The sequence below is a fragment of the Betta splendens genome, chromosome 7 (genome assembly GCF_900634795.4).
Source record: "Betta splendens chromosome 7, fBetSpl5.4, whole genome shotgun sequence".
In the NCBI taxonomy this organism is placed as follows: domain Eukaryota; kingdom Metazoa; phylum Chordata; class Actinopteri; order Anabantiformes; family Osphronemidae; genus Betta; species Betta splendens.
In genome coordinates this window covers 4,976,731-4,991,461 of record NC_040887.2, presented here as the reverse complement: position 1 = coordinate 4,991,461, position 14,731 = coordinate 4,976,731, and the positions used below count along the sequence as shown (strand labels likewise).

The window sequence follows — 14,731 nt, the reverse complement described above, 5'->3', positions numbered from 1 at the left end:
GATACGCGATTACACTAGGATAACACCCCTGCTTTTGATCGTTAAAGAGCTTTTACTGGGCAGAGATCCCATCTCAGATCTCAGTCTTGTCTGTCATTAACACTGAAGTCTTTACACAGCCTTCCCCCGTTTAGCTCTTGACAGCGCACTTCTTTCTTTGTTTTCACCTTCTATTAATTTTTCAGACTCCTTGTTGTCGACTTTGTTGTCGGCCCTGCTCTTTGATCTCCCCCCGGTGTTGCCCTTCTTCCTCTTCGCTGGCTTCGCTACCTCCATCCCTCCATCCACCTCTCCCGTCTCTCTCCAGCCCTTGCCGGTGTCTTAATGAGTCCACTCCCTGCTCCTTGAATTATTCACCGCTTCTTTTATTCTGCCATTTCCATTGTATCTTTAGGGGGAAAACATCAATAAATAAATCACGCCAGAGGTTGCTTCTTTTACCGTCTTGGCAAAGGGAGGGATCACGTGCTCATGTTTATTGGCGAGAGAGAGGGAGAGAGCCCTGGAAAACTAGTGTTCTGTGCTTTACCTTCCACATGGAAATTCCATAAATGATTCAAACGTGTCACTTAAACGCTTCCCTTGGTGTCTCATATATTATGTGTTCATGCCACAAAATATAAGTATCACACACACATGTATTATGTAGACACGCTGCAGTATGTATACGTCAAGAAATCCACTATTTGCACCGACCGTTCGATGGACGCGGCGTCAGCGTGCGCGCCAGCCGACGAGTGGTCGCGCGTGCGCACGCGGCAAGCGAGCCGCCGCGTGCGTGCGACTGGCAGAATCTGTATGCACGAGGGGGGCTCGGCTGCGCGGAGACCCTGTTGTCATGGCAACCAGGATGGAGGGAACGTGGGCGGCTGCCCTCGTGGCTCCTCTGACAACCTTTATTTTCTCCTGCTCGGTGTCGCTGCGACATTAACCTTTAACCCCTGACGGACGGGGCGAGGGGGGGGGGGCACGGAGGGCGGAGGGCGTCGCCGGGTGCTCTTTGGAAAAAACATCTTAGGCTGCCAGGCTTATGCCAACAGTGGGACTGATAAATGCGCTGTCTGTGTCCGCTGATTCCAGATAAGCCCTCGCTCTGCAGATTTTTCCCTTTTGTTTTCCGATGGTGAATTTCCATTTGCAGTCGAACAGAGACCATCGATCTTGAAACGCGTTACTTGGCCTTTTTCAACAAAGAGCATCTGCTCGAGGCAAGAACAGGTTCCCCCTCGTGCTGTAAAAGTGTCTCTTCCATTAAAGCTGCAAATTTAGACTTAATCAGCCGTGTTGCTTACTGTTTAAGTCAAAGTGCTACAGCAGCAGTTTATTAAATTGATGCAGGGAAAAGGTGCCGAATAAAGATAGAGGAGACGGGGACGAAGATGAGGAGGAGGGGGATGTGTTGCAAAAAAAAAAAGGAATCGGGGGAATTAAAAAGAAGCTTTTAGTGTCAGCTAACAGGGAGGCTGAGCGAGAGAAGAGGGAAAGTGATAAAAAGGTGACAAGAAAATGGGCACTTTTGGTTCCTGGAAGGGTTCCATTATAAAGACCAGCTCCTAAGTGGAGACTTTAAGAGGAAGTGTGAAACGGTTTTAATCTCCGCTGTGGCGGCCGATGAAAGATTTGTCCTGGGTGAATTGTGAAGCCGAGCAGAAGCAGCTACTACGCGGTATTATTTCACGTGATTTGTGGTATTTTTCCCCTGTAGTGACAAAGTGGACCGGAGACTTGTCTCACTGCAACAGGCTCATACATTAAGTATGATGCTGCCAGAGAGAGGGAGGCGGGGGGGAGGAGGGGGGGGGGGGGGGGGGGGGGGGGGGGGGTTGTAGCTGCGCAGAGACGCGCCACAGACGCAGGTAGCCGTGGACCGAGACGCGTGGACGGCGAGGGGAGCAAATGAATTATGAATTTAGGTGAATTTGGGGCAAATTGTGCTGACAGGAAGGGGATTTCTATGAATAATTCACGGTGCGGGGGGCCTGATCATCGACCCCCCCATCAGCATCACCTTGCCTCAGACCCCCCTCCTCATTTACCCCCATCTGACATCACCTCTCTTTTGTCTTAGGGAGGTCTCTCTTAATTTCTTCTTCTATCCTTCCTCTGTCTCTGCGTTGGTTTCCTGTCGCTGCCACTTGTCTCCAGACAGACGAACCCTGGGGGGAGAGGAGGGGGTGGAGGGGGGGGCATGTATTCATCTATTTTCCTCCGTCCGGCCTTCCTCCCCCCCTCTACACGTCTTCACAGCTGGAGGTGGTTAATATTTAAAGGCGAGGCGTGACAGGACACGGGACCTGCACACGTGTTTGAACGCGCTCGCACGCGCGCCCGCGTGCAGATTTCACATTGTACGTTCGGCCCGTTGGAGGAAACCCACCGGGCGCGGTTGGTCCTCGAGTGGATGGGAGGCGAACGTCTTGTGCGCGCGCGTGTGTGGGCGTCTGGCAAGCAGCACCAACATGAGATGAAGCCGAGAACATGTTTGATCTGATCACGCGTAAGAAAGCCCGTTCAGCACTGGGAGTGCTTGGCAACGCCCAACATGGCCGCTTAATGCTAATTACTATTTTGCAGAAGGGAGGACGCGATTCTCTGTGTGATGGATAACGAGCGGCACGCATCACAATGCTAGCTCCACTAATGACAGCATCATAGAATAATATGGAGCTTTTTGGTGTTTTTAGAAATTAAATGCTTCATAGCAGGGATTCATGAATAATTGAAGACGTAGCAAAATTGACTTGGTCGATTTAGTTTGATACATCGCCTGTTGGTGGATTATTCTCTGAAATCAGGCTTTCTCGCCTCCCTGTAATTGAACGGCTTCTGATGGAGCCCGCTGACATCCCAGCGGTGATAATAGTTTTTAAAAGCACTTACAACCCCCGCGTCGGCCGCGCGCAGCCGTTCCTGCCGCGACCTCTGACCCTGTGCGACGAGGCGGCTAACGGGGACCGGATCGCTGACAGCTGCGCGGCGCTCACCGGGGGGTGAGCCCGAGCGCCACGGGGCGGCTCCGCGGCCGCGGGCTCGGCTCCGCGGCTCGGCGGCACCATCTCTCCGCCCCCCTCACCCTCTCTCCCTCCCCGCCCATTATTCTTCCTCTCATCGCTCCCACTGAACGCTCCAACTGGAACCTGCTGCACGGAGCCCTTCTGTCCGCCTGATCGCCTGCATCGGCGCCTCCCCCGCCCCTCCTTCCTCCCTTCTCCGTGCCCCTATTCATGCATCACCACCGTGTATCTGCCCGTGACTGAGTGCTGCCTCGTGCGCGTGCGGCCCCGGTCCCCTCGGAGGACCGTGACCGGCGGCGGGACAAGCGGCGGCGCGCCACACCGTTAATCCCGCTCGGCTCTCGCCCCTCGTGTGGAGCGGACACCGAGCGGCGGGCGCCCGCCCCCGAGCGCATTAGCGCCGCTGCCTCGTCCGTCCGTCTCCGGTGGCATTGTGGAGCGAGCCGGTTCGAGACGCAATCGCCGTAATTGGCACCGTCTCCTGGAGACAGTGGGACGACGACGCCGGCTGATTGGGAGAACGTGCACATGTGTGTGTGTTTATCCAAGTGGATGCGTGGGATTAGTGTCACAGCTGTCACCCGTCCTCCCCTCCTGCACCTTCCGCATCTCCCCACTCCCCCCTCACCTCCCACCCTGCCTTCCACTCGGCTGCTTTCACCGCTCACCTCCTTTCTCTGCTCCTTGAACTCATTTTCTCCTGCTTTTGCCCCCCATTATTCTGACGAGGCAACCCAGTGAGTGTAATGGCTCATTTAATCCTAATGCTGTTAGTTTAAACTGCCTTATTAAGGGCCAAGCTCTTGTTTGGTCTTTAATTCTATCAAATTGGACTCGTTTGATGAAGACGATCCCACATTCCTGTTACTTTTACAACAATATTGTTCAATTGTTCTACGCTGGCGACATATGAGATGAACGCAGCGATTAACTGGGCAAAGAGAGAATAAACGCTAATCATTCCTCGTCTCCATTGTCTCCATCCTCCCTCTGCTGCGACCTTGTCGCGCCGTCCAAGGTCACCCGCTCTGCGCTGGCATCCAGCACTCCTCCGGTCCAGCTGGCGGCGCCGCGGCGCTGCCAAACGCTTCCCTTTGTCTCGCGTCCGCGTCCTAATCATGCCGCGCCGTAACAGCTCTTTGTGTGTGATAGCGAGTGGTGTAAACAATCAGCAGGCTGCGCCGCGTGGTGCCGTGGGGGAGAGCCCAACTCCACGAGTGCAGATGGAGAACGGGAGGACCCCCAGGCCTCACGCGCTGTGGCCGCGAGCGTCTTCATCACACACTCATCAACGGCGCTTTCGGCCCAGTCCACCGCGAGCCGTGACCAGTCGGACCAATTATCAGCTACTTGTTTGTCCGTCGCGCGTATTATCTGATCTGACATTTCGTGGGGCTGCGTGTGTGTCTCCACAGCCCATCTGGGTGCGAGGAGGCAGCGCTGTGCTTCTTGTTGTGGTATTCTGCCCATCTGTCCTGTTGACTGCTTCCCCATATGGGCCGCTCTTCATGTAATTACCCAAATTGAGGTTTCCCCTGCAGGACCAGGTTCGAGGCGCTCGCTGCTGGTGTCATGTGTGTATTGTTATCTGGTGACTGCTGATGTGCAGGTCTGACCACATGGCCTGGGGTGATTTACTGGCCCGTCCTGACACATGGCCTCCCGCTGCCCCTCCTGCTCCGAGCTCCTCCTCACCCCCCCCCCCTCTCTTTTATCTTTCAGAGAGGAGACCAGCAGGTGGGCGGGGACCTGACGTACAGAAGGAGACAGGCCACGGAAAACAAGCGGAGACGCGAGGCACCGCAGATTTGCGAGGCAAAGCAGAGGGCGCTTTGGAAAAAAAACCCAAAAAACAAAAAAAGCTCGCTCTGCACCAGTGTGTGCGCGTGCGAACGAACAGGTGCGGTTTTGATGGGACAGTGAGCAATGCCTCACACGCAGCGACAGCAGGTTGGCAGCAGGGGGCGGTGCTCCTCCCACCTCCTCCCCTTCGTCCTCCCCCTCCTCGTCCTCGCTGCCCTGCCCTGCCAAGCAGCCATACACATCCCCTCCAACTGTGAGTACCCACCCGCTCCGTGCCGCTAAACGATTCCGCCAGCTTCAAAGATCTGTTTGTTGTGTTAATTACTTTGTTGATTCATCAAAGCGCACGAATAATCATCTTTCATCGTGATTAACTGGTACAAATGAGCACAATGGACGCGTTCCTCCCTGGGCCACCTCAGTGTTCAGGGTCACACCGGCTATTATGCCTGAAATACAGCAGTATTTGTGGTTTCATGGTTAACACTCATCTCAGCCTGTGGAGCGTCTAATTACTTTGTAGCTGATCCTCTGCTGCATTGATTAGTCCCACTATTGATCTGGTTCTCTTGGCGCAAACCAAAATCTGATTGTTGGGTAATTTAATCAAGGATCCAGTTACACAACAGAAATCCAGCTAGATTTTCCTCACTTGCGCTCGTTTTCCCTCCGCCCGCTCCTCCTCCTCCTCACTACAATATATGGGCATTAGAAATGCAGCTGAGCTTGTGGCTCTGCAGGGAAATTGATCTTCATCTCATCCGCCGCTGTCGGCCTGCCCACAGAGCACCAAAGGGCCGAGACACAGAGAACATTGTTCTCGCTGCTGCGTCTGTTGTTCACTTTTTAGGGCCACTTGGAAAAATACGTCACCACCCGTGCAGATTTTAGAAAAAGAAAAGCAGTTAAAGCAGCTTCTTGAAAAACACATCTTTAATGATGAAACGCTGTTAATGTCAGTGTCAGCGAGGTGCCACAGAAGTGAGCTGAAAGATTAAAAGGAGGAGGAGGAGGAGGAGGAAGGAGGAATAGGTCAGAGATGTAAAAGGTCAGAGTGACCCCTGTCCTTCAATTAGTGAGGCTGTGCCACGTCTGTGACTGAGGCACTGACTGCGATCGATAGAGGAGATGCCTTCAAATCTGCGTTGAGGGGGCAGAGGTTAAAAGTTGAGCTCCATCATCGGACTCATTACACTGCTCTATTATCCATGTAGCACAATCGGCATCCAATTATCTGTCTGTCTGTCTGTCTGTCTGTCTGTCTGTCTGTCTGTCTGTCTGTCTGTATTGTTAACTCTCTGTTTTCCCCTTCTTGTTTACTGTAAGTAATGCATTTCTCCCCCACTGCTTTCTCTCATACGGAACTGTGGACTAACAGACCACATAAAAAACCGTAAGTGCTTTTAATTTTATTGATGTCTATCTTTCTTATTGAAGGTTTTGAAAAAGCTAATTGCAAATGCTTTCATTGTCCCGGAGAGGTTTGCTTTCCATCCAGCGCACAGTGAAGCTCATATCGCACAGTGCTGCACTGTAATGAAACAGGCTCTATCTCGCCTTCGCCGTGTTATGCCCATGTGCATATCCATATTTATCCATCTGTTTCTGTGTTTTATCGAGTCTTTTATGTGAGGGTGTGTGTGCGTGCGTGTGTGTGTGTGTGTGCGTGCGTGTGTGTGTGTGTGTGCCGCTCTGTAAACACGTGCCTGCTTCTGTGTGCCTTTGTCTGGATGCGGGAGTGTGTTTAGCCTCGTTGGCTCCCGATAGGTGGGATTCCTGAAGGAGCAGGAGAGAGGAAGTGTGGGGAGCTACAGCCTGTGAGGAGGCAGAGGAGCCGTCAGATCAAAGACGCGGGGAAATAAAGGGGAGTTAAAGCTCTAAGCATCGGCTCCTCTCCTCCTCTCCTGCAAATAAAGGAGCCGTGCCCACAGCCCGAGCTCAAATTTGATCAGCTGAGGAGTAGAGACTTAGTCCCCTTTATTAAATTCCCTCTTTCTACCTTTCGGAGTCTGAGTGAATCTCCTCTTTATTTGTTCTTCCCACTGTCATCGCCTCCCTTTGTGCTTTTTCTATTGCTGTACACGTGACCTCTGCTTGCTGCGCATCCGTCGCTCTCCACTGTCGCCACCGCTCTCCATCACCTCCTTCTCATCCACCGTATCCCCTCCTCCTTGTGTCCTCCTTTACCCACTTACCTACATAATGTAAATTAATCTCAGACCCAGGTGCTGTCTCTTCCCATTGAACTCAATTAAGAGACTCTGGCAACAGTTTGAAACTCTGACCTCAGTTATGTGTATAGGTTCTGAACATATATTATAAAAAACATTGTTTATAAGAATTAAGAAATAAAAACACAAAACCTTTAAGCATGTGAAAGAATTGTTGCATTGTCCTTACTCATGACATGTTATTGGTGGTGTGTTTTACAGTTGTTATGACCAGAGGTGGGGGAGAAAGAGAACCACCATTTGGTGGTCTTCATGCTTTATTTCCCCCCAGACCTCCCTCCCTCTCCTCATCTCTCAGCCTCACAGGGGCCCTGTGCCATATAACTCTTTTACATGCGCTCTCCTTCTTACATTATGCTGTATCAGTTTCCTCTCAGTCCATTTTGCCTGCTCTTCTCTCACTCTGCTCTTTTTCCTATATTTCTCTGGGGAGTCTTTTTAAGTCATATTGACTGCATACACTTATCAGCATCTGTTTAAGTTATAGACACAACTGGTATCTCTAATATATCTGTGCTGTTTACTCAGCTTTTAGCAGTAACCATAGGGATGTGTTGCAGCTCTGGGTCCGTGGCCATTGCCGTATATAAACATGTAAACTAAACCGAGCGTTTTCATATTGTGCTGGTCTTTAATCCTTGCAGTCAAAAGGCCTCCGATCATCACCACACAGCCAGAGTCCGTCACCGTCTTCAGTATTGAAGACCTTGTCATGAGCTGTGAAGCCTCTGGCAACCCTTCACCCATGTAAGTCACCACACACACACACACACACACACACACACACACACACACACACACACACACACACACACACACACACACACACACACACACACACACACACACACACACACACACAATGTAGTAACCAAGGAACATATCTACATATTAGTGTCACATGAGAGCACAGCTTTTTGCAGACAGACCTTTAACAAGGGATAAATGTCATTAAGCCCCAGAGCAATTTTATCTGATTATCTCAGCTTCTCTGAAGTGGAAACCTGATCCGATTGCCAAGGAAATTATGTATATGACACTCTAGGAGTGGGTTTTGTAAATTTTGCAGATCTCTGTTCTCTTGCAGAAGTCTGTGACATATAAGAATAAATTCTTTTGGAAGCTACAATCAAACATCTGAAAATAATGACTTTTCTGCATCTTTACTTACCTTGTCGCCAACGTTGTTCACCCTTTCCCCTTTTCTTTGTTCAAGTTTCCGATGGACAAAGGATGGAGAAGAGTTTGACCCAGGCAGTGACCCGGAGCTGAAAGTGACTGAGGACAATGGCTCATTCGCATTCTACACACTCAGTAATACCATAGACACCCTGAAGCAGTACCAAGGCAAATACGTGTGCTACGCTTCCAACGTGCTGGGGACAGCCGTGTCTAATGAGGCCGTTCTCAGCACCGACGGTAAGAGCGAGCTGATCACAGAGGAATCCACAATCCACAGCCAGTTATTGAGACACGGTCATTTTATGTGAAGGCTGGTACTTCAAATATGTCCATTCGGCCCTGTTCTGTTTTTATTTCTTCATTTGTAAAAGAAATCAAATAAAGAGCAGCTTCCCCTTTTGTGAATATCTATTCCAGCCTCAGTGCTGATGAAACACCTTCAAGGATCACACATAGAAGCTGTGCTGTCAGTTTCATCAGCACTAACAGAACAATTTACAGAGTGTAAGCGGAGCCACCTTCTCCTTGCAGCGCTTTATGGAGAAGCAGACGCAAGCTCTCACTGAGAGCTGCCACCCAGAACATAATCACATGCAATAACATGATAATCAACCCTATACTTATGTACACGCATGCACGCATACACGCATGGGCCCCTGGGGTGGAGTGAGGAGCACCTCGGTGTTTCCATCCACCTGTGTGCCTGGCTCTCTCCTGGGCGACCTTCCTTCTTCACAGTTTCCCTGACAACCGTTTCCCCAGAAACGCTCTTGAGTTGATGTCATGTGAAGCACTCTTCACTGGCTCCTGTGGGGTTATCAGCAATGGGCAGAGGGGAGGCTGGGGGAATAGACACATGACGCACAGTGTGTGTCAGTGTAGCGCTGCGTCTTCCTCTGCAACCTTAAAGCTCATCAGATGGGGTTCCTGAATAACTGTGTCTGAGTCTGGACACACCCAGGCCTTTAGGGAACACGTCAGTGTGTGCCACACCTTGTTGACTGACGAGCTTGTGTTTGTCTCGCTTGCCTTCTTTTAGTTCTGCCCCAGCAGCAGAAGGAAAAAAAGGTTAATATGAAGTCTGAAGAGGGAAACAGCATGGTTCTGAAGTGCAACCCCCCACAGAGCTCCATGGAGCCTATCATTCACTGGATGGACTCCGGTGAGTACATTACCTTTCCATCTCTGCTTTCCATTACATCCTTCCGGTATCCTCAATAAATTTGCCACTTAGACTTAAGATGGGTGATTATCTCTCTGCATCCTCCAACTGTTTCACTTTGTAGCTGAGTCCAGTCTTGTTTCCTTGTTTCTCATTTTTACGACCGTTTCTCCATCCCGTCCTCTCTCTCCTTATTACTTCACCTCTCTCTCTCTCTCTCTCTCTCTCTCTCTCGTTCTCTCTACTCAGGACTACATCATATCCAGCTTAATCATCGGGTGATGGCGGGGAAGGATGGAAACCTGTACTTTGCACATTTGACCCCCGAGGACACCAGGGACGACTACACCTGCAACGTCCAGTACCTGGCGACACGCACCATTCTGGCGAAGGAGCCCATCACTTTGACTGTCACCCCCTGTGAGTTCCTTTCTAATGATCCAGTAATACACCCACCATCTAAAATCTCACTGTACTGACAGTAACATTTTAAAATGTAGCTGCGACAACTATGAAACAAATTGAACATGCTGCCAAACGTTTTAAATGAGTTCGATGAAATGTTAAAGAGGAGTCTCTGGCAGTGATGTTCTCTTGACAGTGCTGCTATTCTGATATGTAGCGGGTGCAGTTACTGTTTGACTGTTTACACTCCATCCTAAGGGGAGCACAAATCCCTATCAAATTGCACCACAGTCGATCTAATAGCTGTTGAAACGATTGCACCAAAGCCACAAATGTCCACCTTGTGGTGGCGCTAGAGCGAAATTCAGCCGACCGTAGTCATGGGTTGTTGAGACATTTAGGCCTGTGGAGGATACATCCAGACTCTGACAGGCACACATTAACATTAGGGCGGCGCCGGCGGTGCACAGCAGACAACTGGTCGGCGTCACGGTGCATCCACTGAGGCCGACGCGCCTGCACGTGGTGGCATGCGGTGCTGACCGAGGCGGTGGCCCAGAGCTGGCAGGGGGCCGTCCCCTCCTCAGCCCAGTGGTAATGAGATGCAGCTCACGGTGAGATGTGGCTGCCGGCATCTGCGGTCCAACCCGAGGTCAGAGCCACGAACGCATGTTGACACGAGACCCCTGCGTGTGGAGGAGTATTGTTAGGGAGCCGCTGCTACTGCTCTCCACAGGAGCCCTCAGCGTGTGTCTGTGTGTCAGCAGCGCTCATCAGAGGTGGACGTTTGAGTTTCCATCTTTGTTCCTGCAGCCAACTCAGTAGTACGGAAGCGGAGGCCGGTGATGATGCGACCCACTGGCGGTCAAAGCACTTACCACGCCCTCAGGGGCCAAACCGTGGAGCTGGAGTGCATCGTCCAAGGCCTGTGAGTTTGTGTGTGAGTGTGTGTGTGTGTGTGTCCACATGCATGTTTATGGCTTCATCAATCAGAAATCTCCAAGCACTCCTTTTAATCAATCTCATTTGCATATCGTCCGTCTCTCTCCCCTCCTCTTCAAACCCGATCACGCGCCCCTTCTTCTCGCTCATCCCCTCGGCCTCTTCGTCAGGCCCACTCCTGATGTTTCGTGGCTGAGAAAGGACGGCGAAATGTCGGAATCCCGGACGTCTAGAGACATGTTCGACCGGCGCCTGCGCTTCACCGACATCGCAGAGAGCGACGGGGGCGAGTACCAGTGCAGAGCTAACAACTCGCAAGGGAGGGTCACCCACACTTACACCGTGATTGTGGAAGGTAGAGCGGCCATTGAGAGGCTCCTTGGTGTTTCCACTCCATCCGTTCAGGAGACAGACCTGTGCGTGTTCTTTGTCCTGTAGCTTCTCCCTACTGGATCAAGGAGCCGGTCAGCCAGTTATACGCCCCGGGTGAGACCGTCAGGCTGGACTGCCAGGCCGACGGCATCCCCACCCCCACCATCAGCTGGACCATCAACGGCATCCTCCTGTCAGGTCAGGATCACCGGCGCTTCACGCTTCATCACGCGACCTTTAACCTTCACCCGCAGCCACCACACTGACGTCCGCGTACGTTGTTGACAGATATTGACGAGGACTCGAGGCCGACTCTGACAGCGAGCGGCTCTCTGATTCTGAACGACGTCAGCTTCGGAGACACGGCCATCTACCAGTGTCAGGCTTCCAACAAGCACGGGACCATCCTCACCAACACCCACGTTTATGTTGTCGGTGCGTCTTGTGCACCTGTGGTTCCATTAAAAAGAGTCAAGTCCGTGGGAGTCTGTGTCTGTGCGTGACTTCTTTCCTCTGTCTGTTGTTTCAGAGCTGCCGCCACAGATCCTCACGGAGGATGGTAACACGTACACATTTACAGAGGGACAGAAGGCTTTACTGGAGTGTGAGACCTTTGGTTCTCCCAAACCTAAAGTCACATGGTGAGAGAGGCTTTGGGGATTGTAACCATGTTTGAGCTGCCACGTCCGGGCAGTGAGTGTGAGTGTGACAGGCAATGTGTGATCTGCCGTCCTGCAGGGAGAGCCCCACTCTCTCCACCCTCCTGGCCGATCCCAGGGTCAACCTACTCACCAACGGTGGGCTGGAAATCGCTAACGTCACCCACGACGACGAGGGCCTGTACACCTGCTCGGTGCAGAAGGCCAACCTGTCGGTCAGCGCCGAGCTGGAAGTGCTCAGTGAGTGGGCCGCGTGCACGCCGCGCTCGCACCCCCGTGCGCTCACCTCACCTCGGCTCTGCTTTCTCCTCCAGACAGAACAGTGATCCTGTCGCCGCCGCAGGATCTGAAGGTGCAGCCGGGGAACACGGCGATCTTCACCTGTGCGGCCTCGGTCGACCCAAAGCTTGCGCTGCCGCTCATTCAGTGGAGGAAGAACAACCAGAAGCTGTTTGAGTCCAGCAGCGACGAAAAGTAAGACGGATGAGATAATGTTAAATATAATAGACAGGGTGATTACGACACTGGGGAAATGTGATGATGGCTCTATATATCCTCAGATACACATTTGAGGGACCAGACCTGATAGTAGCTAATGTCCAGCCAGATGATGAAGGCGAGTACACCTGTCAGGTCATCACTAAGCTGGACATGGCTGAAGCCAGCGGCACCCTCACCTTATATGGTAAGCCCACTGGTCCCAGACGCAGGCTGACAAGATCAGTGACATGAGTGAGCATTCGTTGGGTGCAGGCGTGGACTGTCCATGTACACGTCATGACGACGTTCTTGCTCTGCCGCTCAGATCGACCCGACCCTCCAACCTCGCTCCAGGTCACGGATCCTAAGCATCGGACCGTCACTCTCAGCTGGACTCCCGGAGACGACCACAACAGCCCCGTCCTAGGTTAAAGACCACTCTTAGTGTTTCAGACTTTCAGATTTGAACTGACGCAGACACACAAATGCAATCAGAAATCGCTCAGATTCAGTCTAATTCCACTTTACAACTCCATCATGTCCCTGCAGAGTACGTGATTGAATTCGAAGACCAGGAGTTGAAGCACAAGCGTTGGGAGCATCTGATGAAAGTAAGCGGGTCCAAGACGCACGCTACACTCACCCTGTGGCCCAACATTTACTACCGTTTCCGGGTGGTTGCCATCAACGAAGTGGGCAAGAGTGAACCCAGCAAACCCACTGAAACCCACAAGACGATCGCTGAGGGTAGGAGACGCTGTTGTTTATCGGTCATGGTCAAGTTTAAAAAGGAAAGCACTGACCTTTTCACCAATTACAGCACCAGACAACAACCCTGAAGATGTCAGGAGTGAGTCCACAGACCCAGACACTCTGGTCATCACGTGGAAGGTACAGCAGTCATGTAATATATATTATTTATCCGCTCTTTGAATGGATGCTCGTGTTTCATTGATGGCTGTTTGTGCCGTTCCAGGAAATGGACAGGAAGAACTTCAACGGACCAGACTTCACGTACAAAGTGATGTGGAGGAGGGTGGTGGGCAGTGGGCCTGACTGGCACCAAGAAAACACAACGGCGCCGCCAGTGTTCGTCAGTGACGTCGGCGACTTCTCTCCCTTTGAGATTAAGGTTCAGGCTATCAATTTAATGGGGGAGGGTCCTGAGCCGGACCCCGTCATCGGCTACTCGGGAGAAGATGGTAAAATATCCAAAATACATCGCTGCTCAACACTTTTCATATTTTCTGTCTCTGAGATTAGTTTCTTTCTGCCACTGCCCTCAGTCCCTCGAGAGGCGCCGATGGATTTGGGTGTTGTATTAATTAACAGTACAAGCATCAAAGTGACCTGGGCACCAGTAGAGAAAGGGTCTGTGAGAGGACACCTGAAGGGATACAAGGTGGGGCTCCTGTAGCTTGTCTGTGGTTTGTCCCAACATATTCAGTCTCTGTCCTCCTGAATAATACTTATTTTTTGGCTTGACAGTGAAGCATCTATTTTTAAAGCTGATTTATTTCCTTTCTTTTTGTTTCTGCATCAGATATACTTGACCAGGCTTCGCTCCAGGGACCACCATCGAGGCCGGAGGACCGCTGAGTCAAAGACCCCTGTGGTAGTGGAGACTGGACCTAATGAGGAGAAGAAAGTGATCGGCGGTCTTAAACCATACTCACACTACACTGTGACCATCAAAGCATTCAACAGCAAGGGAGAGGGACCCCCTGCTGACCCTGTGACCTTCAACACTGATGAGGGAGGTAAGATCATAGAAGTGTAGCTTGATAATCCCCTTTAAATCAACTAGATTTCAAGCTTGTTTGCACTGTTTCTAGTTCCTGGTCCTCCCATGAACCTGATTCTGGACAGCCCATCAGAGACAGAGATGATCCTGCGCTGGACACCTCCTGCAGAGCCCAATGGAGTCCTCGTGGGGTATTTGCTGCAGTACCAACAGAGTGAGTCTCCGTTCACATAGAAAAACCTGTTCTGTGCTGAGGGTCCAGTAGTGACTGCATGTTTCTGGCTGGGCTGTGGTCAGTTGTAGAGAGCGAGGACAGCCCCATGCAGGTGGAGCAAATAGATGATCCCACGGTCGCCCACATCAGCTTGAAGAACCTGGACCGGCACAGCCACTACCGCTTTTACCTGAGGGGCCGCACCGCTGCTGGGGATGGAGAGCACATCACGAGGGAAGGTGCCACCACACTGGAAGGAGGTAGAAAGCCCGTTTAAAAAGAGTAGAAATGTGACAACGTAGGGACCAGATTGCATCACATCCTCAATTTGATTTCTCTGTTTGAATGCATCGCAGCACCTCCTGCCAACATTACGCTGTCTGTCGGCGAAAACCTGGTGAACCTCAGCTGGGTGGCCAAGAAGAGACACAGGAACGTCGGCTTCCAGATCCACTACCTCAACAAAAACGGTACCGAACCCGCGTTAACACGAGCATGAGAGACATCCACCCGCCCTCCGATC

At 51.6% G+C, this 14,731-nt stretch overlaps 1 protein-coding gene across 2 annotated transcripts in view; it reads left to right on the top strand.

The window, feature by feature from the left end:
• Positions 1-14,731, top strand: part of l1cama (L1 cell adhesion molecule, paralog a) — a 29,655-nt gene that overhangs the window by 11,070 nt on the left and 3,854 nt on the right. For both annotated transcript variants that reach the window (XM_029155581.3, XM_029155580.3), the window contains exons 2-24: positions 4,737-5,070; positions 6,196-6,210; positions 7,693-7,795; positions 8,265-8,467; positions 9,270-9,392; positions 9,642-9,812; positions 10,611-10,725; positions 10,910-11,094; positions 11,178-11,309; positions 11,400-11,546; positions 11,641-11,752; positions 11,850-12,010; positions 12,085-12,244; positions 12,331-12,455; positions 12,576-12,677; positions 12,800-12,997; positions 13,071-13,141; positions 13,227-13,452; positions 13,537-13,652; positions 13,794-14,010; positions 14,086-14,208; positions 14,292-14,468; positions 14,565-14,678. In XM_029155581.3, coding sequence (XP_029011414.1) covers positions 4,941-5,070; positions 6,196-6,210; positions 7,693-7,795; positions 8,265-8,467; positions 9,270-9,392; positions 9,642-9,812; positions 10,611-10,725; positions 10,910-11,094; positions 11,178-11,309; positions 11,400-11,546; positions 11,641-11,752; positions 11,850-12,010; positions 12,085-12,244; positions 12,331-12,455; positions 12,576-12,677; positions 12,800-12,997; positions 13,071-13,141; positions 13,227-13,452; positions 13,537-13,652; positions 13,794-14,010; positions 14,086-14,208; positions 14,292-14,468; positions 14,565-14,678 — 3,226 coding nt within the window. In that variant the 5' untranslated portion in view covers positions 4,737-4,940. The remainder of the gene's footprint in view (positions 1-4,736; positions 5,071-6,195; positions 6,211-7,692; positions 7,796-8,264; positions 8,468-9,269; positions 9,393-9,641; positions 9,813-10,610; positions 10,726-10,909; positions 11,095-11,177; positions 11,310-11,399; positions 11,547-11,640; positions 11,753-11,849; positions 12,011-12,084; positions 12,245-12,330; positions 12,456-12,575; positions 12,678-12,799; positions 12,998-13,070; positions 13,142-13,226; positions 13,453-13,536; positions 13,653-13,793; positions 14,011-14,085; positions 14,209-14,291; positions 14,469-14,564; positions 14,679-14,731) is intronic.